This window comes from Macaca thibetana, chromosome 7 (assembly GCF_024542745.1).
Source record: "Macaca thibetana thibetana isolate TM-01 chromosome 7, ASM2454274v1, whole genome shotgun sequence".
Taxonomy (NCBI): Eukaryota; Metazoa; Chordata; class Mammalia; order Primates; family Cercopithecidae; genus Macaca; species Macaca thibetana.
Window position 1 is genome coordinate 148,048,467 of NC_065584.1, and position 27,144 is coordinate 148,075,610.

At 38.8% G+C, this 27,144-nt stretch overlaps 2 protein-coding genes across 9 annotated transcripts in view; one reads left to right on the forward strand and one right to left on the reverse strand.

The window, feature by feature from the left end:
* SNX1 (sorting nexin 1) overlaps positions 1 to 27,144 on the forward strand; it is a 631,233-nt gene that overhangs the window by 147,310 nt on the left and 456,779 nt on the right. The window lies entirely within an intron of this gene.
* HERC1 (HECT and RLD domain containing E3 ubiquitin protein ligase family member 1) overlaps positions 1 to 27,144 on the reverse strand; it is a 222,915-nt gene that overhangs the window by 54,747 nt on the left and 141,024 nt on the right. For 6 of the 8 annotated variants that reach the window (XM_050795890.1, XM_050795895.1, XM_050795889.1 and 3 more), the window contains exons 31-40: positions 26,193 to 26,348; positions 24,327 to 24,433; positions 23,383 to 23,493; positions 20,120 to 20,296; positions 13,993 to 14,232; positions 13,534 to 13,617; positions 11,188 to 11,708; positions 7,673 to 8,448; positions 5,601 to 5,799; positions 2,335 to 2,495 (exon numbers count right to left, since the gene is read on the reverse strand). In XM_050795890.1, the coding sequence (XP_050651847.1) occupies positions 2,335 to 2,495; positions 5,601 to 5,799; positions 7,673 to 8,448; positions 11,188 to 11,708; positions 13,534 to 13,617; positions 13,993 to 14,232; positions 20,120 to 20,296; positions 23,383 to 23,493; positions 24,327 to 24,433; positions 26,193 to 26,348 (2,532 nt within the window). The remainder of the gene's footprint in view (positions 1 to 2,334; positions 2,496 to 5,600; positions 5,800 to 7,672; positions 8,449 to 11,187; positions 11,709 to 13,533; positions 13,618 to 13,992; positions 14,233 to 20,119; positions 20,297 to 23,382; positions 23,494 to 24,326; positions 24,434 to 26,192; positions 26,349 to 27,144) is intronic. The other 2 variants (XM_050795891.1, XM_050795894.1) reach the window with 2 other exon arrangements.

Below are 27,144 nucleotides of genomic sequence, written 5' to 3' on the forward strand. Positions count from 1 at the left end.
TTATACAGTATAATGATCAGATGACAGAAATGTAACTAGGAGTTCACAGGAACTTAATCCTGTACTTCTCCTAGGAGCAACGGTTCAGTATTTGCTAATTCAGTGTCCATAATGACCTTTTAGAACATAACTATTGCTAATGAGAATCAACTATTATTTCACATATTCAGTAAGTTAGAGGAAAGACTGAGCATGTGAAATAGACATGGAAGATGAGATTTAAAAACAAAACAAATCAAATGTCTACCGATGAAAACTACAGTGTTTGAACAGAAAAATACACTGGAGATTAACAGAACATTAGACACTGCAGAAGAAAAGATGAATGAATTACAAGATATAGCTATAAAAACTATCCAAAACAAATAATAATTTATTATGGAGCTTATAACATGTGTAAAAGTGAAATGTATGATAACAAAAGTATAAATGATGAGAAAAGGAAAATAAAATCATCCTGTGGTAAAATTATTATTTTAACTATGTATGAAGTGATACAATATCACTTTAAGGTAGACTCTGATAATTAAAGATGTATACAATAAACCAGAAGGTAATCTCTAAAAATATAAAACAAAGTACAGTTGACACTTGAACAACATGGGTTTGTACTGCTTGGGTCCACTTATACATGGATTTTCTTCTGCCTCTGCCACTCCTGGGAGAGCAAGACTAGTCTCTCCTTTTCCCAGCCTACTCAATGGGAATATGACTATAATGAAGACTTTTATGAGGATCCACTTCCACTTAATGAATAGTAAATATATTTTCTCATCTTTATGGAGTCAAAAGTTATATAAAGATTTTCAACTGTTCAGAGGGTTGGTGCTCCAACCCCTGCAATGTTCAAGGGTCAAAGGTATAGATAATAAGCCGACAAACAAGATAAAATGGAATAATAAAACTCATTTAATTCAAAGAAAGTAGAAAAGAAAAAGAGAACAAAAAACAGGTGGAACAAAATAGAAAAAAGGTGCATTTAAATCCAACCATATCAATGATCACATTAAATGTAAAAGGCATAAACACTCCAATTAAAAGGTAGAGAACAGCAGACTGGATTAAAAAAAGCAAGACTCCCTTGAGGCCAGGAGTTTGAGACCAGCCTGGGCAACATAGTAAGATCCTGTCTCTACAAAAAAAAATACAGAAATTAGCTGGGTGTGGTGGCATGCACCTGTAGTCCCAGTTACTTGGGAAGCTGAGGTGGGAGAACTGCTTGAGCCCAAGAGGTTGAGGCTACAGTGACCCAAGATCACTCCAGCCTGGGGGACAGAGCAAGAGGCTGCCTCCTAAAAAAAAAAGAAAGCAAAACCTAACTACTACATGCTGACTTTACCCATTTTAAATATAAAGACACAAATGGATTAAAAGTAAAATGATGAGTAAAGATAAACCATCCTAACAATTTTTAAAAAGCATGAGTGGCTATAATAACATCAAACAAAGCAGATTTCAGGACAAAAAAATATCACCAAGAATAAAGACATTTCATAATAACAAAAGGTCTATTCATTAAAAGTATATAAGAATCCTAAATGTTTATGAACCTACACACAGAGCTTTGAAATATATGAAACAAGAACTGAAAAGAGGAAATAGAAAAATCCACTGCTATCATCACAGATTTCAACAACACTCTGTCAATAATTGACAGAACAAGTAGACAAAAAAATCAGTAACTAGAAGACTTGGACAACACTATCAGCCAATTTGAGCCTGCTAAACAATTTATAGAACACTCAACAACAGCACAATACACATATTTTTCAAATGCACTTGGAATATTTACCAAAACAGATGATATTCTAGGCTATAAGAGAAGTCTCAATAAATTTAAAGTGATTCAAATTATACAAGATATGTTCTCTGATAATAATAAAATTAGAAAGCAATAATAAAAAGATATCTAGAAAATCGCCCAAATATTTGAAAACTAAATAACATACTTTGAAATAGTCCAGAGGGCAAAGAAGACATCAAAAGCAAATTAGAAAGTACTTTAAATGAAAATGAAAACACAGCATTTCAAAATGTGTGGGTTGCAGTTAAAGCAGTACTTAGAGGGAAATTTACAACACTAAAAATGGCTAGATTGGGAAAAATGAGGAGCTGATATGACTAATGTACAGCACATTATTTCTCTCCCAAATGGCCGTAATTCAATCCACAGCTTCAAAATGAAGATGATAGCTCAGTTTAAAGGGGCAGTTCCCCTTCATTAAAATCACTATTTTACTTTCTGTGAAGACAAAACAAAATGCCCACATAATGAAATCCCACACATCTGGAATGTCAACTTTTGGATATCATAATGCATATCAGCACACGCACCTGTGCGGTTAGCTGGCCTTGCTGACTGGGAATCAGGAGAAGTTAAACTTTGCCTCCTTCCTACTTCATCAGAAGGAGAGGTGGGTAACGATGATATTGGAGGAGTCTGTGCCCGACGTGTGGGAAGTACAGTGGTAGTTGGGTAACTGGAGAACATTTGCCTTTAAGAAAATAACAGTGGTTAGCATAAAAATCCAATTTACAAAATAATACATATCACAATCTTCCTGTAGAAGAATATGCAACCTGGAAGACTAAACAGGTCAGCTATAGTTTAATAAGAATATGCAACCTGGAAGACTAAACAGGTTAGCTATAATTTAATGGAGGGTGGGGAGAAAAACTCCTCAGTTTTAAAAATGATTATCTCATATGGTACTTTCAGTATAAATGTAATAAAACCTTGATTCTTTCAGCAAAATGCCAGCAACACAGCAGATAGGGGAAATATAGCCATTAGCAAAATAGATGAAAAATGCCTGCCTTCATGGAGCTTTCCTTCGATTATAATACCAAGATGAGAGGGCTATTTTGGTATACATAGAGTGCAAAGAAGGCTTTTAAATATAGGTAACCTGCAGTTACTTTTAAATATTAATATAAACTCACAAGCTAGTCATGAAATTATTCATGTGGATTGAAAGTAATGGTTTACAGGCAAGTTATGGAAAGAAAAGGTAACTGTCTAGTTACCTAGCACAACTGCAAAACAGTACATGAATGATATGCCAGCTGCAGAGTCGGGGAAAAGTACGGGCAGGCAGCCCCTCTTCAGTTGAGAATGTGGAGCACAGTCGGGGAAAGGTATGGGGGGAGAACCCCTCTTCAGTTGAGAAATGTGAACAGTGGTTAGAGAATAAAGTCCAGGAAGATCCACACTGACTACTCCTCAGATTTGTCCAAAAGAACTAGGAACTTTCTAAGTATCAAAAATGTACTGTCTACCAAGTCAGTAATACAATGGTATACACACAGGAAGCAGCAGTTCCCTGGTTTTTCCTCTACTAAATGATGTCTGCCCAGTAAGAGCCAAGTACAACTCTAATGAAGTCCCAGCCAATAGCAGGGAAATGAAGACAGAAGAAATGAGAAGTCAAAAGTCCTGGTGAATGCCTATGGGAGCAGGGGGGCATGATTTTACCACTGAATCCCATGTCCACACTAGTAAGAGCTGAAAAGGTTACAAGGAGTCACTGATGCTACTGATTTTGTGTGGACGCCTTGAATTCCGTAATTGCCAAAGGGATTAAAAAACATATTAGAATGTCCTATCAGGCAAGCATAGTGTCTCACACCTGTAATACCAGCATACTTTAGGTGGTTGAGGCCAGAGGATCACTTGAGGCCAGGAGTTCAAGATAAGCCTGGGCAACAAAGCAAGATCCCGTCTCTACAAAAAAATTTTTAAAAATTAGCCAGGGGCCAGGCATGGTGGCTCACACCTGTAATTTCAGCACTTTGGGAAGCCAAGGTGGGTGGATCCCCTGAGGTTGGGAGTTTGAGACCAATCTGACCAACATGGAGAAACCCCATCTCTACTAAAAATACAAAAAATTAGCCGGGCGTGGTGGCACAGGCCTGTAATCCTAACTACTCAGGGGGCTGAGGCAAGAGAATCGCTTGAACCCAGGTGGCTGAGGTTGCGGTGAGCCGAGATCATGCCATTGCACTCCAGCCTGGGCAACAAGAGCGAAACTTTGTCTCAAAAAAAAAAAAAAAAAAAAAAAAAATTAGCCGGGTATGGTGGTACACTTGTAGTCCCAGCTACTCAGGGGGCTGAGGCAGGAGGATGGCTTGAACCTAGAAGACTTTGAGGCTGCAGTGAACTATGACCATGCCACTGTAGTCCAGTCTCAGTGACAGAGTGAGATGCTGTCTCTTAAAAAAAAAAAAAAAAAAAAAAGAGAGAGAGAAAAAAAAGAATGACCTATTATTCCTCTATCTTCCTTATTCCTTGAACAGATGCACCTCCTGAAACTGTTATTCCAGTGAGACAGCTAAGAAGTAGGAGGTATGTGGGGACTGAAAATGCTACTAGGATTGTACTCCTGCACAAGACCACAGCAGTAATTCTCAAAGTGTACACTGAAGTCACTACATCAGAATCACTAGGGAAACTTAATTAAAATGTAAACTATGAGCCCCACCAGACCTACTGAATCAGACTTGCTAAAGGATACAGCCCTAGAGCTTTAAAAAGTTTCCCAGTTGGCTCTTGGGCACACCAAAAATTGAGAATCACTACAAAAGACATTACCCTGTTCCACTGTTTAAGATGTTAGTCTACACAGTGGGAATCATAATGTCTTCTCAACTAAGGAAAGAGGGGAAAGAAAAAAAGGGAGGCTAACCATTCTGCTTCCCTTATTTCACTTAAGTCATAGTTAAGAGAGCTCACAAAACAGTCTCTCCCTGAAGGTTCTTCTCTCAAAAGTTTTCATTTGTGTATACATCTGGCAAATTAAAGCAAAAATAAATTTAAGTAAGTAAGCATCACTTGAAACTTACAAACTTATTAAAATAGAGTTGGCTGAAGAAGCATCATAAGACATGCTCTTTTGTTTGAAAAGCAGAGTTGCTTGAAATTTTTTTGAGAATAAAAATACAGGCCAGGTATGGTGGCTCATGCCCGTAATCTCAGCACTTTGGGAGGCCGAGGCGGGTGGATCATGAGGTCAGGAGACCGAGACCAACCTGGCTAACACAGTGAAATCCCATCTCTACTAAAAATACAAAAAAATTAGCTGGGCATGGTGGATGGCGCCTGTAGTCCCAGCTACTCAGGAGGCTGAAGTGGGAGAATGGCGTGAACGTGGGAGGCAGAGCTTGCAGTGAGCCAAGATCACGCCACTGCACTCCAGCCTGGACAACAGAGCAAGGCTCTGTCAAAAAAAATAAATAAATAAAAATTTTTAAAAAAGAATAAAATACAAGTATTTACTTTTTGAGGAAAAAAAAATACTTAAAAACTTAGGGGAAAAAAAAAGATCATGGTAAGAGACAGAATGTTAGAGTATTTGCTGGTCAGCACCACAGTTGATTAGACCTGGGATCACCACTAATTGGCTGTGAGATTTTGGGTAAGTTATTAAACTTCTGAGGGACATTTCCAACTTCAGTAAAATGAGCTTGACTATATGATCTCTTAAGTTCTTTCTAGCTCTAGAACACCAAGATTCAGCTGGGCATACTATTCATAAGAGGACAACTGTGCCTTCAGAAACATAGGCATCAGTATGGCAGACATTAAGGATCAAATTCTCTACCTGAGAAGACTAAGAGGCATCACTCCAGGGGACTCGGATGCAGGCACTGTTTCTGTGTCAGTGACTGGAGTGGTGGCAGTTGTGGTGTCCTCCAGAGAGCTGCTCATAAAGGAGGTCGTGCTTGAGGCTGATGGGCTAGTAGTAACCGGTGTCTGTGCCTGCTGGGCAGGGTCACTTTCTTCGGCTTGTTGATCAATCTCTAGAAACCAAAATAAAGGTTAAGAAAGTAGTAAGGATTTGTTTTTTCAAAAATAACAGTGGGAATAAAAAACTTCTACCTTTTTAATTTAAAAGTTTCTAAATATATTTCACAAGCATCAATTTCTATGAAAGACTGACAGAAAAAAATATTCTTACATATATACATCTTTGTATTCACTATTGTACTCATTAGTTCCAGACTCTACAGGCAGTATTGTAATGAGCTCTTGTAATTATACATTTCTGTTTTTAGAGAAGCCTGTAATCCCAGACTTTGGGAGGCCGAGGCGGGCGGATTCTCGAGACCACAGTGAAACCCCGTCTCTAAAAAATACAAAAAAAGTCAGGCGCGGTCACCCAGCTTTGGTTGGGAGGCGGAGCTTGCAGATCTGACAAGCCTGGGCAACAGCGTGAGACTCCGTCTCAAAAAAAAAAAAAAAAAAAAAAAAAAAAAAAAAAAAAAAAGAGAAGAGGGTTCTCTTAAAAACAAAAAAAGTCTCACTTTTGGTTGTAAGATCTGACAAGAGGTTCTCTAAGGTATCCAATCATTAAAACTGTGTTTCCTTCACACTTTCATTTTGATGCCTATCTTTAATCTACAAATAGGCAAAGATAAAGGCATATAAATACAAGAAGAGCAAAAACCTAGATAGAAACTTCACATTTTAAAAAGGACAATTTCATTAACAAACCCACTTAGTTAACATGTCTAAAAGTTTACAAAGTATTTATACATATATACGTTATGTTTTAATCTGTTAAGGAAGCCTACAAATAAACATAACTAAAATATGAGTTGCTACAAAGACAAGTAATTCTATTAAGTTTGATAAAAAGCCACACTACTTCACAATCATCATGATCTTCACATTCCTACTTATGTACACCATGTCTCTCTCTCTCTCTCTCTCTCTCTCTCTCTACTTACTCTCTAAGCTAAGTCAAGAAGAAAAGGAATGAGCAAAAAGGGAAAGAAGAAGGGAGAGAAGGAAGAACAATATAAACTCCATGAAGGCAAGGGACTTTGTTTTAACTGCTGCCTCTCCAGAACCTAAGAAAGTACCCAACACATAGTAGGCACTCAATAAACACTTACTGAACTAATCTCATTTTTATTTCTCAATTCACATTCTCCCCAAATGTGAGGATACAAGATAAAACAGGGGCTTTTTTTTTTTAACATGCAATATGCAGTCTATGAAAGTAGATACTTCAAAATTTCCTTTAAAATGTCTCTGATAAGATATCAGAATACCATGTATTTTATTTCGCTTTTGTTTGTTTTTTGAGACAGGGTCTCGCTCAGCCGCCCAGGCTTGAGTGCAGTGGCACAATCTTGGCTCACTGTAACTCTGCCTCCCGGGTTCAAGAGATTCTACTGCCTCAGCTTCCTGAGTAGCTGGGATTAAAGGCACGTGCCACTATGCCCGGTTAATTTTTGTATTTTTAGTAGAGACAGGGTTTCGCCATGTTGGCCAGGCACTCCTGGCGTCAAGTGATCTGCCCGCCTCGGCCTCCCAAAGTGCTGGGATTATAGGCGTGAGCCACTGCGCTTGCCAGAATACTATGTATTTTGAGTCAGATCAATAAATACATTTTTTGGTATGAATTAAATTTTGTTTTACAAAATGTAGTAATAATTGCTGTGTCCTAACAGTGGTACAGGTTTAAAATAGCAAAATTATAGACAGAAGATTACTAATATAAAAATAACAAAAAAGAACTGTTTTCCTTAAAGAAAAAGTGACGTGAAAATTGCTTTGACCAAAGATTTTTTTTACAAATCACTTTCAGAATGTATCACCTCTGACAATTATGAACATAATCTAAACAGCACAAAAGCAAAAAAAAAAAAAAATCAGATAACATACCTTGCTTAATTTTGCCCCCAAACTGGTCTTCCAAAAGCCCATGAACCACTAATTTATAGATCATGGCTTGAGCTCGTTCGAGATCAGCTAATCCCAATGCTCTCTTTATGGGTGACCGCATGACTGCTCGCTTCACCATGTGTCGCATCAAGAACTGCAGGGCTGCTCGCATCTCCACGTCTTCATGAACAACTGGAGAACTTGCACAGTCTGAGTTGTGGCCGTTTTCAGCCAGAACTTTTGGTATCAGCAACAGCTCAGCATATTTACTACAGCCAAGAAGGGCACTAAGTGATTTCATAGCACCGAGGTAAAGATATGACAGCTGGACTGCTCTGATTTCTGACTGGGCTACGTCATGGTTTTTGGACATATGTTCATGATTTTTTCTTTTCCCTTCTGTTATTTGATGTTGGGATTCCACACTTGGCAGTGTTGGATCTAAAGAAAATGAAGCGATTTCATTTTCTGATTTGGAGCTTGTGGTACCCTGACTTTTGACATCATCAGATGTTAGGCCTGTTCGCATATCTAAAGTGGATTCACTCTCAGGTTTCTGCTCAACATCCCCTTTCTCCTCAGATTCATGTCGGTGTTTCTTCTCATGGCGCTTGGTGCTCTGTTTCCCCATGTCTTCGTGAATGCCAGTCAGATATGTTAGGTCCAGCAGCACAGAAGCCGTCAGGCCTCGGAATCGCGCCACATCAAACGGCAATGGTTCACAGGGTTCCAGATTATACAATGGAGTATCACTAGGCGACCAAAAAGTTGGGAAGCTTTAATAAAGATCAGAATGACACAGGAAGAAGCAAGTGAGGGAAAGACAGGAGGAAGGTACGGAAAATAATGTAGACAAAATAAGGTGCATCATGTACACAATACAGAGAATAATTTACACAAACTAGAGAAATCATTACAAACACAGAGAAAAATGAGTCTACTATGAGAAAATGGGGAGATGTGATGCTAAATGCAGAAGCAATGAGATGTGCATGTGCTTTCAAATAAGAATATTCATTAATATATAACGTATGTCAAGAGTTAGCAAACTTTCCGTAAGGGGCCAGAGAGGAAATATTTTCGACTCTGCAGGGCACACAGTCTCAGCTACAACCACTCAACCCTGCCATCATACTGCAAAAGCAGCCACTGATATAACTAAACAAATGGGTGTGGCTGTACACCTTTACTTACAAAAACAGGAGGTTCGTCGGATAGAATTTGATGTAAGCTATTCAGAAAATTTGTATAATCTAGTTTATAAACGGTTATTTGTAACTTATTTCAGAGAGGACTTCATTTCATAAAAAAGTTTACTTTGTAGTCTCAATTAATGTCTCTATAGTTTAAGCCAAAATATAATTACATATTTCCTGATATTGGCAAGAATTTCCTGAAGTTTAAGAATGATATAATTATACAAAATGTAATAAAAAGCTTTTGCTAGTATAAAGTTTTGTTGTTCTAACCTAAAATCTTGGTTCTATATTACCTTCCTAATCACATTTTCCTCTAGGCTCATTTTTCTTGTTTTAATTTATTAATTTACTTATTTTTCTATATTGTATGCATCTTTTTTTTTTTTTTTTTTTGGAGATGGAGTCTCGTTCTGTCACCCACGCTGGAGCGTAGTGGCATGATCTCGGCTCACTGCAACCTCTGTCTACCAAGTTCAAGAGATTCTCCTGCCTCAGCTTCCTGAGTGGCTGGTATTAGAAGCGCGTGCCACCAGGCCTGGCTAATTTTCTGTATTTTTAGTATAAAGAAGGTTTCGCCACATTGGCCAGGCTGATCTCAAACTCCTGACCTCAGGTGATCCACCTGCCTCTGCCTCCCAAAGTGCTGGGATTAAGCCAGCAAGCCCTGCCTACTGTATGCATCTTAACAAGGCATCATAAATCCTCTCTGAAACAAGGCAAAGAATGAGAGGAAAGGTAGACACTTCCATGTCACTCTGTAAAGTTGTCATTGGTTTCTTAGCTTGGTAGAATGGAGAGGAAGGTAGAGTCCATTAACCCCTGAAATTGTGTGTAAAGTTTACGTATATGTATTTTTTGGCTAAGATGATCCATAGCGTTCACTAAATTCTGAAACAGTACCACTCCCAAACCACAAAGAACCACTGTTTTAGATATTGTTCTGGCCAGGCTCAGTGGCTCATGCCTGTAATCTCAGCACTTTGGGAGGCCAGGGCAGATGGATCACTTGAGGTCAGGAGTTCAAGACCAACCTGGGCAACATGGTGAAACTCCATCTCTACAAAAATACAAAAATTAGCTGGGCATGATGGCAGGTGCCTGTAATCCCAGCTACTCGGAAGACTGAGGTGGGAGAATTGCTTGAACCCGGGAGGCGGAAGTTGCACTGAGCCAAGATTGTGCCATTGCCCTCCAGCCTGGGCAACAGAGCAAGACTCCATCTCAAAAAAATAAATAATAAAATAAAATAAAATTTAAAAAGATATTGTTCTATGTCATATCAACATGTAACTTTACAGGAATCACATTGGGCAGTGTAATGAACAGTTATATAATATCACCGATAAATCCATATTTTCAAATGATACAATTATGTAGAGTCATTAGATAAATGAGTCCTCCTTATCAAAGAAGATACTTGACAAGATGAGTATCCCTTATCCAAAATGCATGGGATCAGAAGTGTTCTGGATTTCAGAATTTTTTTCCCCAAATTCTGGAATATTTACATTGTACTTACCAGCTGAGCATCCCAAATCCAAAAATCCAAAATCTGAAATGCCCCAGTGAGCATCTCCTTCGAGTGAAAACCCGAAACTTTCTGAGCACCAACATGATGCTCAATGGAAATACCCACTGGAGCATTTTGGATTTCAAATTTTTGGATTTGGGATGCTCACCCTGCATTTCCTTGTAAACATACGAAATTTGTACTTTGCACAAATCCTCTCTGAATGCAAACACACCCAAATGCTTTTAAATACCCTGTTTGAGTCAAGTAAATGTAATTTTCACATCTATTCAAAATGTTTGCATTAAGGGGACAGAAATAAGGGGTTTTACAAAAAGTAAGAATACTTAAAATTACTGATAATGCAAAGCCTAATTTCAGTCCATCAAACGTTCATATCCAATATTCAGAGCCTTGCAACCACAAAATGCAATGAACAGATTAGCTGGCTGGCTTTTTACTATGCCAGTGTGTAACGGAAATGATCAAAATGCAAAAAACCAAATGAAAAATTTGAAGAAGAATCCCACTTAAACATATAAACTAATGAGCTTACCATTTTTCCCCCAAAACAAAACAAAACAAAACGACTATGTATTTTTAAAACCCACAAGTATTTCAAAGAACATGGGTTTAGGAAATTCTCCTTTAAGAAATTACAGTACAAACACCTAGTTGCATGAGAAATATTTTTAAAAGTTAACTGGCAGCTCACCTAAAATACGTAATTACTCACTGTCGACAGGCAATGGTCTATTTCACCATTATATACTCGTTTGCTAAAAGTGTAACTCAACAGATCATACCTGATAGTAATTTCTGCTTCATCCCATTGGACCTTGGCAGACGTGCTGCCCTCTTTGACCACTCCCAGCAGCGTGGCATGGCGCCCAGTTTGCTTGTGAACACACCGACCTCCAACTCTAAGACCAGCATCAACTCCTCCTATCACAGCCAGCACAGGCCACACTTCTATGCAAAGAGTCCTCAGCTGCAGCTCTGAGAGGTCAGCGAGGCCATGCCTAGTATGTTTACCTTTCTCTTCCTCTTTGCTCTCCTTCTCCTCTCTCATTTCATTTTCCTCTCGGCTCTGAACCGAGCGGCTTTTCTTTAGCTTCTGACCTGACTCTTTAATACATATCTTAATTTTGTGCAGCCTTTCCATCATTTTTTTGTTAATGCAGTAAGTCCAACGGTCTGTTCGGTGAAGGATACGGATGAGTTGAATAGTGGCCTCAGCCAGCACTGCTGCTACTGGACTACAAATAGGGTCTCCTGGAAGTAAGTCTCGGGGTGTGCCACGCATCTGCATATCACAAATTTTCACCTATATAAAAGTAAAGAGGGTGGAAAACATATGCTATTAATAGTTCTTCTTAGACACTATAAATTCTAACATGTAGAATCCCATGTTGAACTAGTATTTGGTCTCTTCATACTTGTGAATTATACACCAACTTGCCCCCAAAGAGTAAGGAAATGTTACAGATACACTGAAGTTAGTAGTAGTATGGTCCACTGGAATAAGCTGCCCTGTTTAAATTTCCTGTAACTCATGAATTCCAGAGATGCTAGGACAATTTGAAAGATGAATATAGAGACCAAGCCTTATGTGACTGACTCAATTTAGTCTAAAATAAGCCTTAAGGATATACTCTTTCTCATCCTCAAGACTCTAGAATAATGAGTCCTGGACATTTTACATTGTTCAAGGGGTGCAAAAGTAAAATCATACATCTGAACATTTGGAATAGTCACAATCTGGATACACACTGCAAATAAGACACAGAAGTTAAAAGAGCAGCAAAACTTGGCTTCAAGTAATAACTCTGTATAATCTTAGGAAATTATTTAATCATTCTAAGTCTTAGCTTTTCATTTAAAAACTGACACTAATAATAGCATCTGTCTCCTACAGTTAAAGATTAAATGAGATTATGCACATAAAGTGCCTATTAGTACAGTGCCAGTCACACTGTAAATGTTAAAAAAAAGTTAACGACTGTTAGTATTGTGTTTCTCAAAGGTTCTAAAATTTATCAAAAATGCCTTCTAGACAGAATAAATTGATTGATACATAGTCTAAGGCTGAATGAATCTTTTCAAGGTTCACAGACGGCAGAAAGCACCAGGCCATCATTGGTTAACTGCATTAACCAATACTGAGAATATGTTTATAAATAATACTAATGCATTTATGGAAACATGTTCTTTTCAGCATAAGTGAAAATAACATGAAAATTTGAACCAGAACATGACATAAACTACTTTGGGCTGCAAACCTACATAGGGCAATGGATGATACCAGGCACTGGGCTGCATCTTTACTTCATCTCCAGTTCAGTTTTGGTTGCCTGGCTGTCTAAGAAACAGTTCCCAGCCAGCCTTAAATTATAATTCCTTGACATTAAAAATATGTATTTTTAAAAACACAGAAAAGGTAATTTTTTTTGTTAGAATTTACCAGGTCCAGCAATTTCATTATGGAAATATTACACATGATATAACTTGAAAGCTTTCTACCACATAATGGTTAGAAATTCTCGAGACTTGACTTAAGCTGTACTATGCATCCACAAGTGAAAGGATGGAGTAGGGAAAAAAAAAATCCACCCACCAGCACAGGGAGATCACAGTTTTTCTCTGCCTGGGTTTTAGATGAGGTGAAAAAGAAAGTTTACAATGGAGGGTATCCTATTAATACTGTTGTCATGAAGTTCAAATTCACACCATCTACAACACCTGAAAATTCTCCCAGCTGCATGAAAGGTAGTTTCCTCATCATGACTAGAACTTCTATTATTCAGCTGATAGCATCTTATTACATTTAAGATTATGTCTAGATTTCTCTCTCATATCCATAATTGCCAATGAATTAGATTATCTCTAAACTAGTTCCTATAGTTCTTGTGACTGCACATATGTTTGAAAGTTGACTCACTGTATTCAAATTGCCAGAACATGAAATAGTGTCTTAATATTAATACATCATAAAGTCAATTTCTGAAAGTAACCTTCTTCTAGAAGAATGGATTACCTAAGTCAGGTACTTTTAATGGCAGAAGAAATAGCTTATTATATTTATAAACTCCATCTGATGCTAAACAATAAAGTAACAAATATTCTTAAATAAAGGTTTGAGACTTCATTACCTTTTCCCCTGGATTGCTACTATAGAACATCACACATGGGTACAACTCTGCTGCATCCACATCTTCAAAAGCTAATTTGGGTTCCTACAGTGTGGCAGTGTTGAGGAAAAGAAAAAGGAAATAGAAATTGTTTAAATTGATAGTATCTAACCACATTAGAACTGAAAGCTTTTACGAGACAGAACAAAAGTTACTAGATCAAATTCTCAATTAACCTTGCTAACCAAGAAAATTCTACATATAATAAGTTATCATAATGTGTTCATCTGTTTGAAAAATCTTATTGGCATTTAACTATCTTCTGTTTATTGTTAATAAATATTTTAAGAACCAGAAAGTATTAGAGAGAAAGGAGAGATGAGTAGATAATCTATAAATTGAATAAATGGCACTTAAATAACCAAGTTGACTATAAATAGAAACAAGAAAAATGTAATGCTTGCGAATGGGTGTCGGTACCTCTCCATTTTTCCCAAAAGAAATGGTCCTGGCTTCCATATCTAACACACAGGTAATGAAATCTCCTTGAGTAAAGCTGGACAATGTGAGAGTCTGTTCTCCATTGTGATAGAGGTTACCACTGTAGGCCCTATAGAGCCACATATCCGAGGTAGTGCGGTGGTTAAAGTCATGTACTGGCCAGCGAGAAACTCCAACACAGGTGCCTTCATTCCCTCTGTTTTCCTTCACAATATAAAACTAAAATAAAAGTGGGATATTCATTAATACTCAAAAAATATATTTATATACTATTAACTGCATTAACCAATACTGAGAATATGTTTATAAATAATACTAATGCATTTATGGAAACATGTTCTTTTCAGCATAAGTGAAAATAACATGAAAATAATCGCATCAATTTAGAAAGATTTTAAAACAAACTTATTCTTTATCTTGCAGAATACTTAGAATAACCTTTGAATATCTACAGTATTTAAAATAAGCAATTCTAACTTACAATTTAATAATGAAGCTGAGGAAGTATGTTTAGTCCAGAAATTAACGAAAAATTTTAACTCTTTATATATAGATTTTAACTACTCTCTTGCATATACTTTGGTTTAGAAAAAGAGTTAATATGGCAAGCCTGAGACTAGGTGTTTTGTTTTGTTTTTAATTTTCTAAAGAGATGGGATCTCACTCTGTTTCCCAGGCTGGAGTATAGTAGCGTGATCATGGCTCACTGAAGTTTCAAATTCCTGGACTCAAGCAATTCTCCTACGTCAGTCTCCTGAGTAACTAGGACTACAGGTGTACACCATCATGCCTGGCTAGTTATTTTTTGTAGAGATGAGGTCTTGTTACACAGTCTGGTCTTGAACTCCTGGCCTCAAGCAATCCTCCCACCTCGGCCTCCCAAAGTGTTGGGTTTACAGGCATCAGTCACTACACCTAGTGTGACTACTACTATTTTCAAAAAGTCACGCTTGTAACACTGGTCTTTGGCTAGTATCTGGGAATTTGACTAGTAAAGTTTCTTACACTGATTTAAAAAAAAAAAAACAAAATAAAAAAACTTCCCCTAAGTGACAAACATGACTCACTAACCTAGAACATTTAAACAAACAATGTGGTCTATGCTGAATACTTGCTCTCCTTTTGGGAGTATGAAATTTTGGTACATGTCAGGTTGAAGGTGTCTACGTGACCAGCCCCCATTAAAAACCTTGGGTTCTCAATCTCTAATGGGGTTCTCTAGAAACATCACACACGTTATTTTTCTTGCTGGGGAAAGCTTGTGCACTTGTGCTCATGGGAGGGAGAGAACAGAAGGAAGCCTATACATGGATTCTTCCATACCTCACCTGTGTCCTTCCCTTATTATCTGGGTATATCCTTACTGCAGCATTATAGCAAGTCTCCATCATGAGTGTATCAACATGTGGAGTCTGACAAGTCCTTCTAGTGAATCTCTGAATGTGAGGGTGGTCTTGGGGACTCATGACTTAGCAGTGGCAGCAATGAGATTCACTAGAACAACCCTGATGCACTAGAACATAGTTAAATATTGCTGGGGAAAAAGAAAGAGACGAAAGGAAAAGATAAAACTCTGGTACCTAGGTGGCTATGTAGTTACACATAGTGTGAAACAGAAGGTGAGCTGCTATCTGTTGTGAAGGGGAAAAGTTACCTATCAATTTTTAAGATAAATCCAACCACAAGAGAGTTGGTTTGCTACCCCGGATGCTCTTGGTCTTGCTAGCTAAAGTTAGGAAAAAAAAGCAGCTCAGGTAGAAACTGTGCTGTTCTTTCTTCCAGGAACAACTTCTTTCCTGAAGAGAAAGGGCCCCAATATTCCCACAAGTGGGCTTTAGATGAACCAGAGTAGAAAAATTAGCTTGTAGTTGCTCTCTCCTCCAGTGGGAGGCGAAAGGGTTCAAAAATCCCTGACAGCTTTGAGTGTGGGTGCAGTGGCTCACACCTGCAATCTCAGCACTTTGGGAGGCTAAGGAGGGAGGACTACTTGAGGCCAGGAGTTTGAGACTACCTTGGGCAAGACAGCAAGAACCCCATCTCTACAAAATATACAAAAACAAACAAACAAACAAGAATAAAAAGGAACTACTCCAGCTATTTTCTTAAGCTGGGCTGCTGCTACTGCTACAGCAGGTTCTCCCCCTGCCACAATGGACCTTGTAAATGCTAAATTGATTGCTAGAGGTTTGAGTAAACTTAAGATGTGAGAAGAGAGGAAGAAAACTTTTAAAAACAGCTTTGTTTTGTGGCGACTACATCTGGAAGTATGATTTTAAAAAAAAGATGCAAAGGCTGGGCACAGTGGCTCACGCCTGTTATCTCAGCACTTTGGGAGGCCGAGGGGGGCGGATCACTTGAGGTCAGGAGTTCGAGTCCAGCCTGGCCAACACGGTGGAACCTCATCTCTACTAAAAACACAAAAATTAGCGAGGCATGGTGATACGGGCCTCCAGTCTCACCTATTCGGGAGGCTGAGGCAGGAGAATCCCTTGAAACTGGGAGGTGGAGGTTGCAGGGAGTCGAGCTTGTGCCACTACACTCCAGCCTGGGTGACAGAGCTAGACTCTGTCTCAAAAAAAAAAAAAAAAAAAAAAAATTAAGATGCAAAATGTTACAAACTTGTAACTTCATAAGTGCTAAAGTATCATCCTGATCAGAGAAAGCTCCAAAAGAAAAACATATTAGTGGGACATAACTTACTTGCTTTTTTGTCACCGGTGGGTGGATTGGAATTTAAACTCTATTTTAGAAACAAAACAAGTGTCTATAACTGGTGGGTTTTTGCTATGATTTTTTCCTATTGGAGCCTCTGGGAAAATGGAGATAAAATAAAAGAGAGGCAAGCTCTAGATGGAGATACAGAGATGTGCTTTTAGTTTTAAAAAACATTCAGTGGCCAATGAGTTCTTATAAAATCATATGTCTAACACTTACAGCCTGATGACTTTCTAGCCTAGGTACATATTTTTGAGTGGGTCAATTTGGACTCCAAGATTGACAAGCAAACAGAGCTTAGAAAAGCCTTGTTTACAAGGCTGGACTTAAAACACTATTGTCAGGTCCTACACCATCTAGGGTTTGTTTTTGTTTTTAAGAGATGGGGTCTCCTTCTGTTACTCAAGCTGGCATGCAGTGGTGTAAACAAGAGCTCACAGTGGCTTCAAAATCCTGGGCTCAAGCAATCCTCCAGCCTCTGCCTTCCAAGTACTGGTACTACAGGCACATGCCCCCATAACTGGCTCCGTCTAGATTTAACTGCTGCCCCAAAAAGCTGATGGCTTGGAATCCTGAACTCACACATTCTAATTGCCTGGACCTGACTCTAAGCTAAAACCTGACACTGTGTGCTCTAGGTTATTTCAACCCAAAGTGAGTTGTGCTCAGCTAAAAGCAGGCACGAGCTGAATGAACACAACTCAATATCTGGGACTGTTGTGGATTTGGAACACTCCCCCTCTGTGGGGCCACAAAGTCTGAAAAACATCTTGGATGCTGGCTGGACTGTCCAGGTCTCTTGCAGGTATCCATGAAAAGAGCTTGTTTTCTGGGAGCAATATACTTCCATCCACTCTTTAAGAGATTGTACTCTCAACACCCCCTAGGTGACATCCCAACATGTTAAGCTTTCTAGAATAGTTGCAGTCTGCAACAAGGGACTGATCATTTGACTCTGCATCCCTCACTTTTCTCCTGATAACACATACCAATAAGGCAGTTTATTAAATAAAACTGTTTCCAGAAAGAAACTCATCTTTTCCAGACTGCTCACTGGATAAATGATTAGGATGAAAGACGCAGAAAGTTTTATAAACCTATTTTGAAAAAAATAAACTGTAACTGAAATTTTGTCCTGGCCAATTCCTAACCTTTCTGGTTAAGTTGTATATGCAAATGTTTTTGTATGAAAACTCTTCTTCTTGCATCCAATCCTTCTGGACAAAAGGTCTAAATAAAAATAAAAAATGATTTTTAAAAATTAAAAAATTTAAAGTTGTAATTACTAAATGGGACACTCAATTTCATACAGAGAAAAAACAAAAACTCAAGACTTGGGAAAATATGGAGGAGTAGGGAGGGCATTAATGATCTGTTTTTCAGAACTGTTCCTAAAAGTTCTCTATCTTCTAGGGGGGAAAAAAAATCTATTGGACCAGGTGTGGTGGCTCACACCTGTAATCTCAGCACTTTCGGAAGCCAAGGTCAGGAGTTTGAGATCAGCCTGGCCAACATGGCAAAACCCTGTCTGTACTAAAAATACAAAAAATTAGCCAGGCGTGGTGGCAGGTGCCTGCAGTCCCAGCTACTTGGGAGGCTGAGGCAGGAGAATCGCTTGAACCCGGGAGGCGGAGGTTGCAGTGAGCCAAGATCAGACCACCACTGCACTCCAGCCTGGACGACAGAGTGAGACTCCATCTCAACAAAAACAAACAAAAGAAAACAAAACTATTTTGTCTTAAAAGCTGCTGTGAGCACTTTAAATTCAAACTGACTGCTGAGCTTCTCATCAAATTTGTCAAGTCTGTCAAAAGACAACAGTGGGTGGCTCCAGTTCCCGCAATTTCCACCAAACACCTCGAGATGTCATCCACACTCTTGAGACAGGAATGATGTCACAGAAAACAAAATCCTTTAAAACTGACTGCTTTCAGACGGTCCCTCTGAAACCAAGACTCAACTTAATTATTCAGACTGAACTGGGAGCACAGAGTGGGAGGCCCTATGGGGGCAGGTGACATTGGTGTCATGTTAACCTGTGCTGCCTATTATATGTTCTGATTAGAGATGCCCTAATAATTATAAACTCTTTGTTTCCAAGGACAACACATATGCCCTAAGGGATTATATTTCTTGTGTGTGCACCTTATCATGATAATACCTCAGTCCTGGACTGGCCAGAGTTGTCCTGTGCTAAAATGATGCCTAATCTACATTTTAAAAGTTAAGACAAAAGCTTAAGAATGAAGCCACATGGCTTTTTAAGATAGACCTGTTGGTTAATGAGATCTGTTGTAACTGGCTAAGTCTAGGACCCTTAAAAGGCATAAGCGAAGTCAATATTACTGGTCTGTCTTATCCTGCTGCATGGGGTCCTATTGATAGTTTTACTGTATATACACCATGCCCAAGAGATAAAGGAGTAGACTGTGCAAAAGGAGGAGTTAACACAACAGAGACTACTATCCTTAGAAATGCCTGCTTGCAATGTTGGCCCTTGGCTGGCATGGGGGAACTTGACTGGTAAACAGTCCCCTATACTGATAAAAATTTTACCCAACTGATACAGGCTGGCTTATTGTATCTAGATTGTACGAACAATATGGTTTATGCTAAATACTAGCTTTCCTTCTGGGAATCTAAAATTTTAGTACATGTCAGGCAGAGGGCACCAATATGAACAGTTCCCTATAAAAACTGTGGGCACTGAATCTCTAACGGGCTTTCCTAGACAAAAACATCACACACGTTGCTTCATTTTCATTGGTAGAGGAAAATGTGTTCTGTGTGACTCCTTATGGGAGGGCTACAGCATGATTTTAAACATCCATTAAAAAAATTTTTTGGGCGGGCGCGGTGGCTCAGGCCTGTAATCCCAGCACTTTGGGAGGCTGAGACGGGCGGATCACGAGGTCAGGGGATCGAGACCATCCTGGCTAACATGGTGAAACACCATCTCTACTAAAGAATACAAAAAACTAGCCGGGCGAGGTGGCGGGCGCCTGTAGTCTCAGCTACTCGGGAGGCTGAGGCAGGAGAATGGCGTAAACCCGGGAGGTGGAGCTTGCAGTGAGCTGAGATCCGGCCACTGCACTCCAGCCTGGGTGACAGAGCGAGACTCCGTCTCAAAAAAACAAACAAACAAACAAACAAAAAAAAAAAAAAAAAAAATTTTTTTGAGATAACTTTAGAATTATAAGGGTTACGAAAATAGCACAGAGTTCCTGTATATCCTTCACTTGGTTTCCATTTATATTATCTTACATAATAATAGAACATTTACATATCATGATTTTTTTTTTTCAGTCTTTCTACACATTTATTATAAGAACCTGGGGGAAAAAAGGACTAAAAGACAAAATGCTAAAAATTACTTAGATTTTCTACATACCTTCCACTGATAGCACCCAGAAGTTACTCCTGTAGATGCCAATCCATATCCTTTCCCTCCACTGCCATGAGTTAAAATCTGTCCGTTCTCCACTAGGCAACACTGAGCTTTCTCTGGGTCAAAGGATACTTCTTGGATAGGAAGATTCTCATCTTCTTCTTCCAACTCGCCCTGCTTCTACCAGAAAAGAAGCTGGGTCAGTATTTTGGAGTAACCCACATCTCAGGTAAGATACATTCTGAGGCTCCTTGGTTTTATTCCACAAATATTTATTATGTATCTACTATGAATCAGTTACTGTGCAGGCCTACAGGAACACAATGATAAATAGAGCATGGTCCCTTCCCATAAAGAGCTTAAGGTCACTAGTGGACAGAAGACAAATACATAATGCTAGTATTACAGTGGGAGAATAACCAAAATTACATAATAGGTATAGTAGAAACATAAAAGTGTGTCTAACCATGCTTGAGAAGGACAAGGTAATGTTCAAAAGGAAGTGACTTCTAAGTTGAGTCCTGAATGATGAGAAGGCAGTAAGCAGCTGGTCAAAGGAGAGAGGCATTTTAAGAGGCAGTGTGTACAGCATGTTCCAAGGCAGAGAGGTACAACAGAGTTCAGTGATTTAAAGACAAGCAGTATGTAACGACTGGAAGACGAAACTGGCTGAAAACAAGTCCAGAGAGAGAAGAAGAAATCAAATCATGGAAAACCTTGTGTGTCCTTGTTTGAATTTTACTCTACTGACATTAGGGAAGCCCATACAGAATGATGTATATAGGAGATCTCTGATCACATCTGTGCTTTATAAATATCATTTTACCAAGGGTATATAGGATGAAGGCAGAGAGACTGACTAATCAGCTGCAAGTTCAGGTAAGAAATCGTAAGGGGGCCCGGTGTGGTGGCTCACGCCTGTAATCCCAGCACTTCGAGAGGCAAAAGCGGAAAGAGCACAAGGTCAGGAGTTTGAGATCAGCCTGGTCAATAAGGTGAAACCCTGTCTCTACTAAAAATACAAAAATTAGTCAAGTGTGGTAGTGGATACCTGTAATCCTAGCTACTCAGGAGGCTGAGACAGAAGAATCACTTGAACCCAGAAGGTAGAGGTTGCAGTGAGCCGAGATCGTGCCACTGCACTCCAGCCTGGGTGACAGAGCAAGACTCTGTCTCCAAAAAAAAAAAAAAAAAAAAAAAATTGTGAGGGCCTGAATTCATTCATTCAATGTGCATTTATTAAGCATCTATTCTCTGCCAGGTATCCTATCAGGTCCTCCATATTCAGCAGGGTATTAGGTCTCTGCTCTCATAGAACTTATTTTGGAAGAGAGAGAGAAAAAAAAATAAATAAGATCATACAAAGATTAAGTGATATGTTGAAATTAAAGCAGGTGACATGACAAACAGTGTGTGGCAACTCTCTAGATTGATTAGGGAAGGACTCTCTGAGGATGCGATAATTGAGACCTGAATGACAAGAAATTTCTAAGAAACATCTAGAGGTAATAGCCAGTTTAAAGCCCTAAGGAATGAGCAGGATTACTGTATTCAAGAAATACAAGAAGAAGAAGGCAAGTTGCTTAGACTATAGTGAGCAAAGGGGAGAGGACAAAGAACCCTAGATATTATCCCAAGAATGATGAGAAACCATTGGAGTATTTTAAGCAGGGGACCACCATGCTCTGATTTACAATTTTAAAAGATCATTCTGGACCCTGTGTAGAGAATGGACTTTAGGGCATAACAATGGAAGCAGAGAGAACAGTTAGGAGGTTACTGCATAGTTCAGGCCAGAGACGATAATGGCTAGGAATAGGGTGATGACAGAAGAGATGAGGAGGTAGGCAAATTCAAGTTACATTTTAAAGACAAGGCAACAGAATCTAGAGATTGTATGGATGGAGAAATGGGGGTGAGGAATCAAGATGACTCCTAGGTTTTTCACTTGAGTAACTCACTAGGAGGCCGGGAAAGCCTGGGGGAAGAAACAGAATGTGATTAAACTAAGGGCGCCATTTTTGACATACTGAGTATGAGATGCCTATTAGACATTTAAGTGATAAGACTAGTAGAAGATGGGGATATAAGTGTAGAATTCAGGAGAAATGCCAGAACTTGAATTTAAAACTTGGGAATCAAGTCTTAAATGAGTCTGAATAACATTTCTTTGAGAAGAAATGGGGATTAATGAGTCTGAATAAGAAATGGGCATATGAGTCTGAATAAGGTGTCTTTGAGAAGGAATGGGGATTAATCCAACACGTAGATTGAATAGAAGAAGAAGAACTTATAAAGGAAAATGAGAACAGCTCATTCCATCAAAGTAGAAGGAGAACCAGGAAAAGTGTGGAATCATAAAAACCAAGATAGGAATTAAGTTAAATGGAGAGATGAATTCACAAGCTATAAATCAATGGAGGCTAGTGACTACATGCATGGGGACATTAGGATAATCTAAAATTCCCAGGAACTTGGGTTTGGGAAACTAGGTGAATGGTGGTGCTTTCGATCAGAAATGGGACAAAAAAAGGGGCGGGGGGAAGGGTTTGAGGGGGAGACACCCAGGCTAGCATTTAAGTTTGGAAGACACTGCAGAGTGATTTTTTAAAACCATAAATCAAAGCATCAACATGCTTTGATTGGTCCCCTGCTTTGGATATGGATGAGACTGCTGGAAAAGCTAAGGATCAAACTCTGTGGGACACCAACATTTTGGGATGAAGGCAAGGTAAAAGTGGCACCAAAAAAGAGTTGCTTTCAAAAGGAATCAGGATTGGCAGAGAATATAAGGAGATCCAGGAGAAAGCGCTTTGAAAATAACAGAAGGCTAGAGTTTCCAGAAGTAAAGTAAGAAGTGGAAAAAAAAAGGATACACTATATTTAGCAACAAACACTTATTTTGTTGTTTAATTTTGCATTTTGATAGAAGATAAATGGTCGGGTTGAAGAGATAAGAAGAAGAAAGTGACTGAAACAAAGTGACTGAAACATGCAGATTACTCTTCTAAGAAGCTTAGTAGTGCAGGACAAGGGAGAAGACAGAGAAGGCTTCACAGATAAAAATGTGATTCAGGAGAGGAGAAATGAGTTAAGCATGGTTATAAGCTGAGGGGAGGGAATCAGTGGAGAGGGAGACAGAATACTGAGAGAGGAGATGGAATAAATGATAGAACAAGGTGCCTTAGAGGAACAGGCATTCAGAGACAAATGACAGAATATTCACTTATGCTGTTGAGAAACACCTTTTAGGAAAAACCAATTACCTGTAGTTTTATTTCTTGTTCTTTTTCCTTTATCTGAATAGCATGTTTGGCCTGAGCAATGGGTGTCTCCCACATACAATCGGATAGAAGGGAAAATAAGCGCTCAACAATCTATTTTATTGAAGAAAAAAGGATAAAATTTGTAAAAAGTACTTTAAGTATTTTTAGAAAAGCTGTATCATGTTAACTGTAATATTAAGTCACATGCAAAGTTTGATTATACCAGTGTTCAACAGCTACTTTTAGTGGTTATAAGTTAAATATCACTTTTTAGAAGTAGTAACCCATTAGAAGCCAGGCACAGTGGCTCACGCCTGTAATCCCAAGCACTTTGGGAAGCTGAGGCGGGTGGATCGCCTGAGGTTGGGAGTTTGAGACCAGCCAGGCCAACATGGTGAAATCCCATCTCTACTAAAAATACAAAAATTAGCCAGGCATGGTAGCATGTGCCTGTAGTCCCAGCTACTTGGAGGCTGAGGCAGGAGAATCACTTGAACCCAGGAGGCGGAGGCTGAAGTGAGCTGAGATCGCGCCACTGCACCCACTCCAGGCTGGGCGATAGAGCAAGACTCCATCTCAAAAAAAAAAGAAATATTAACTCATAAGAAAGTGGGTCCCATTTTGCCTTACTATTTAGACCTCTAGTTAGGACAAACACTCTCACATATTTCCTCCTATAGAGGTCCAAACCTAGTAAGAAATTCCAGATTTTTCTTTCCTTCTGAGCTTGCAGAGTATTCTCTATCCCTCTACTTCTCACACCCCATAACTTATTTTTTGCTCTCTCCTTGGGGGTGAAATAACAAAGAAAGCAGTCCTAAACGTAAACGTTATGCTATTGAATAAAAGACACATTTACAACTGAAGAGACTGTTAAGTACAGATTTGGGTGAATCATTTTGCAAATATGGAAAACATCTTCTAATAACTTTAAAAATAAAAACCTGGGCCATTTGATCATCTTCTACACCAGATTCACAAGCTGGCAGCACAGCTTCAAGGACATGAAGTGCAAGGAGCCTTGTTCTTAAGTTACCAACCAGAGGAATACCTGGAAGGGAAAAGACATTTTCTTATTATCAATGTGACTTAAATTCAAAGTTAAAATGAACTGGGAAAAAAATTCCTGAGGCTGCTCAACATTTATGGGTGGAACAAACTTGATTTCAAACTATTATCACAAGAATTCTGGATCCATCCTGTACCCATGAATGTGTAGGAATACATTCATGTTTATGTCTCAGTTTTTCTGTATACATAATGGAAAAAGCATTGTAAAAAAGTATCTGTGCCAGATACTATGCTATGCTACCCTTTTCACACACATATATTCTATTAATCCTCACAAACTGAACTACAGCCCCATTTTACTGTTGAGAAAAATGAGGCTCAGAAAAGTTATGTAACTTGACCAAAGCCACACAAGTTCATAGAGGTAGAGTTTTAAACAGGTCTGTTAATCTCCAAAGCTCATGCTTATTATTCCCTCTCATTGCCTATCACCGTCCATGCACTGACTGTCTCACAGGGATTGTTAGGGTTAACGGGCAGTAAAGAGACTGTACTTTTCTAAAGTAAGCCAAGGGCCGGGCATGGTGACCTATGCCTGTAATCTCAGCACTTTGGGAGGCTGAAGCGGGCAGATCACTTAAGGCCAGGAGTTCAAGACCAGCCTGGCCAACATGGCGAAACCCTGCCTTTACTAAAAATACAAAAATTAGCTGGGAGTGGTGGTGCATGCCTGCGATCCCAGCTACTTTGGAGGCTGAGGCGGGAGGATTGCTTGAGCCCAGAAGTGAGAGGTTGCAGTGAGTTGAGATCACACCACTACACTCCAGCCTGGGCAACACAGAGCGCCTCTGTCTCAAAATAAGAAAAAATAAATAAATAAATGAAGTAATCCAAGGTAGAAAATAGGATATTGATACATAAATATGTAATTAAAAATACATATAACTGTAATAAGATCAGTTGAAAATAAATGAATATCTGTTTTTTCTTTATCTTAAAACTTAATATTAGCCTTACCTTATTAAAGGAAAAAAAAAGGAGCAGTTGTAAGTTATACTAATTAAGAAAAAAAGTATATTGAGTATGTAAACATACAAAATACCATGTGCCATAGAAGATTTACATTATGTTTTGGCATACTTAAAACAGACTAGAGATTATGAAAAGTTCTGGAAATGGATGCCAGTGATTGTTGTATAATATTGTGAGTAAGCTTAATGTCACTAAATTGTACATTTAAATGATTAAAATGGTAAATTCTATGTTATGTACATTTTACCACAATTTTAGCAAAAGAGAACAGGAAAGGACTGACTGTAATCTATGTAAGCAGACCTTTTAGGGTAAGGACCAGGGATTAAGCTTATTCTATAGAACTGTGATAAATATCAAACAATCAAAAGTCACAATCAAGGCAACAGAAACCACAACATGTTAAGAGAGACTGTACAAATTCAGATCTGCATCCTGATAATCCAAGAAGCAAGGTCAGAATCTGTGCTAAAATATCATATTAAACAGGATGTTCTCTCCTTACTCTTAGTTTTGTAATCTGAACAAAGAGGATGAAGTTCTCTAGATAAATTCCATGATCTTCTCCAGAGCTACATTATTTATTTTCTACCAATTTTTACTTCTGAAATTAGAGTTTTCTTTTGATCAAATAGGTACACAGAAAATAAGAAAGAAAAGTCTTCAAAGCAAGGTTACTCATAGAGTGTTGCTAAAGTCTGGCATTATCTTAATAAAATACAAGTAATATCTACAAATACTCTAAGACAAAGGCAAAGGACATATACCTGAAGAACATTTCTGAGACGCTATATTTAGAAGCACTTCTGTCCACTTTGGGGAAGCCATTTTTGACTGAATCGCTTTTGAAGATACAACTCTGCGAAGAAAAACTAAAAAATCCCCTAGATGGAGTTCGGCTGCGTGTTGTTTCCTAAGAGCAGCTACAGTGAAGAGACAAGTTTAAGTTACAACCAAGAGCCAACAAGAAATAGTCTTATATCACATAATTTACATGGAAACCACAGTAAGCACAAATCTAACTCAAAATCTTAGATTGTCAGCTACTGAATTCTGAAAACTTAAAGAATAGAATGGAGAAAGGTCAGAAAATAAAGCCTAAACGTGAAACATCTTTTACATCTCTGTAGAATGAAAATGAATATGCTATGATTATGATGACTAAGTAAAATAAAGAATTATTGGTGACTAGAGAACAGAACAGCCTAGGAAGAAGTCGAGCTCCTCCTAATTATAATCCAGTTCCCAAGTATCAGGCCAGGCGCAATGGCTCACAACTGTAATCCCAGCACTTTGGGAGGTTGAGGCCGGCGGATCACTTGAGATCAGGAGTTCAAGACCAGCCTGGCCAATATAGCAAAACCCTGTCTCTAATAAAAATACAAAAATTAGCTGGGTGTGGTGGCACATGCTTGCAGCCCCAGCTACTCGGGTGGCTGAGGCAGGACAATCGCTTGAATCTGGCAGGCAGAGGCTGCAGTGAGCCCAGATCACGGCACTGCACTCTAGCCTGGGTGACAGGGTGAGACTGTCTCAAAAAAAACAAAAAAAAAAAAAAAAAAAAAAAAAAAACCCAGAAAACAAACAGATACCAAAACCCTTGGTGCTGGGGGAATTTTTTTTGTTTTGTTTTGTTTTGTTTTGAGACAGGGTCCCGCTCTGTCATCCAGGCTAAAGTGCAGTGGTGTGATATCAGCTCACTGCAACCTCCACCTTCTG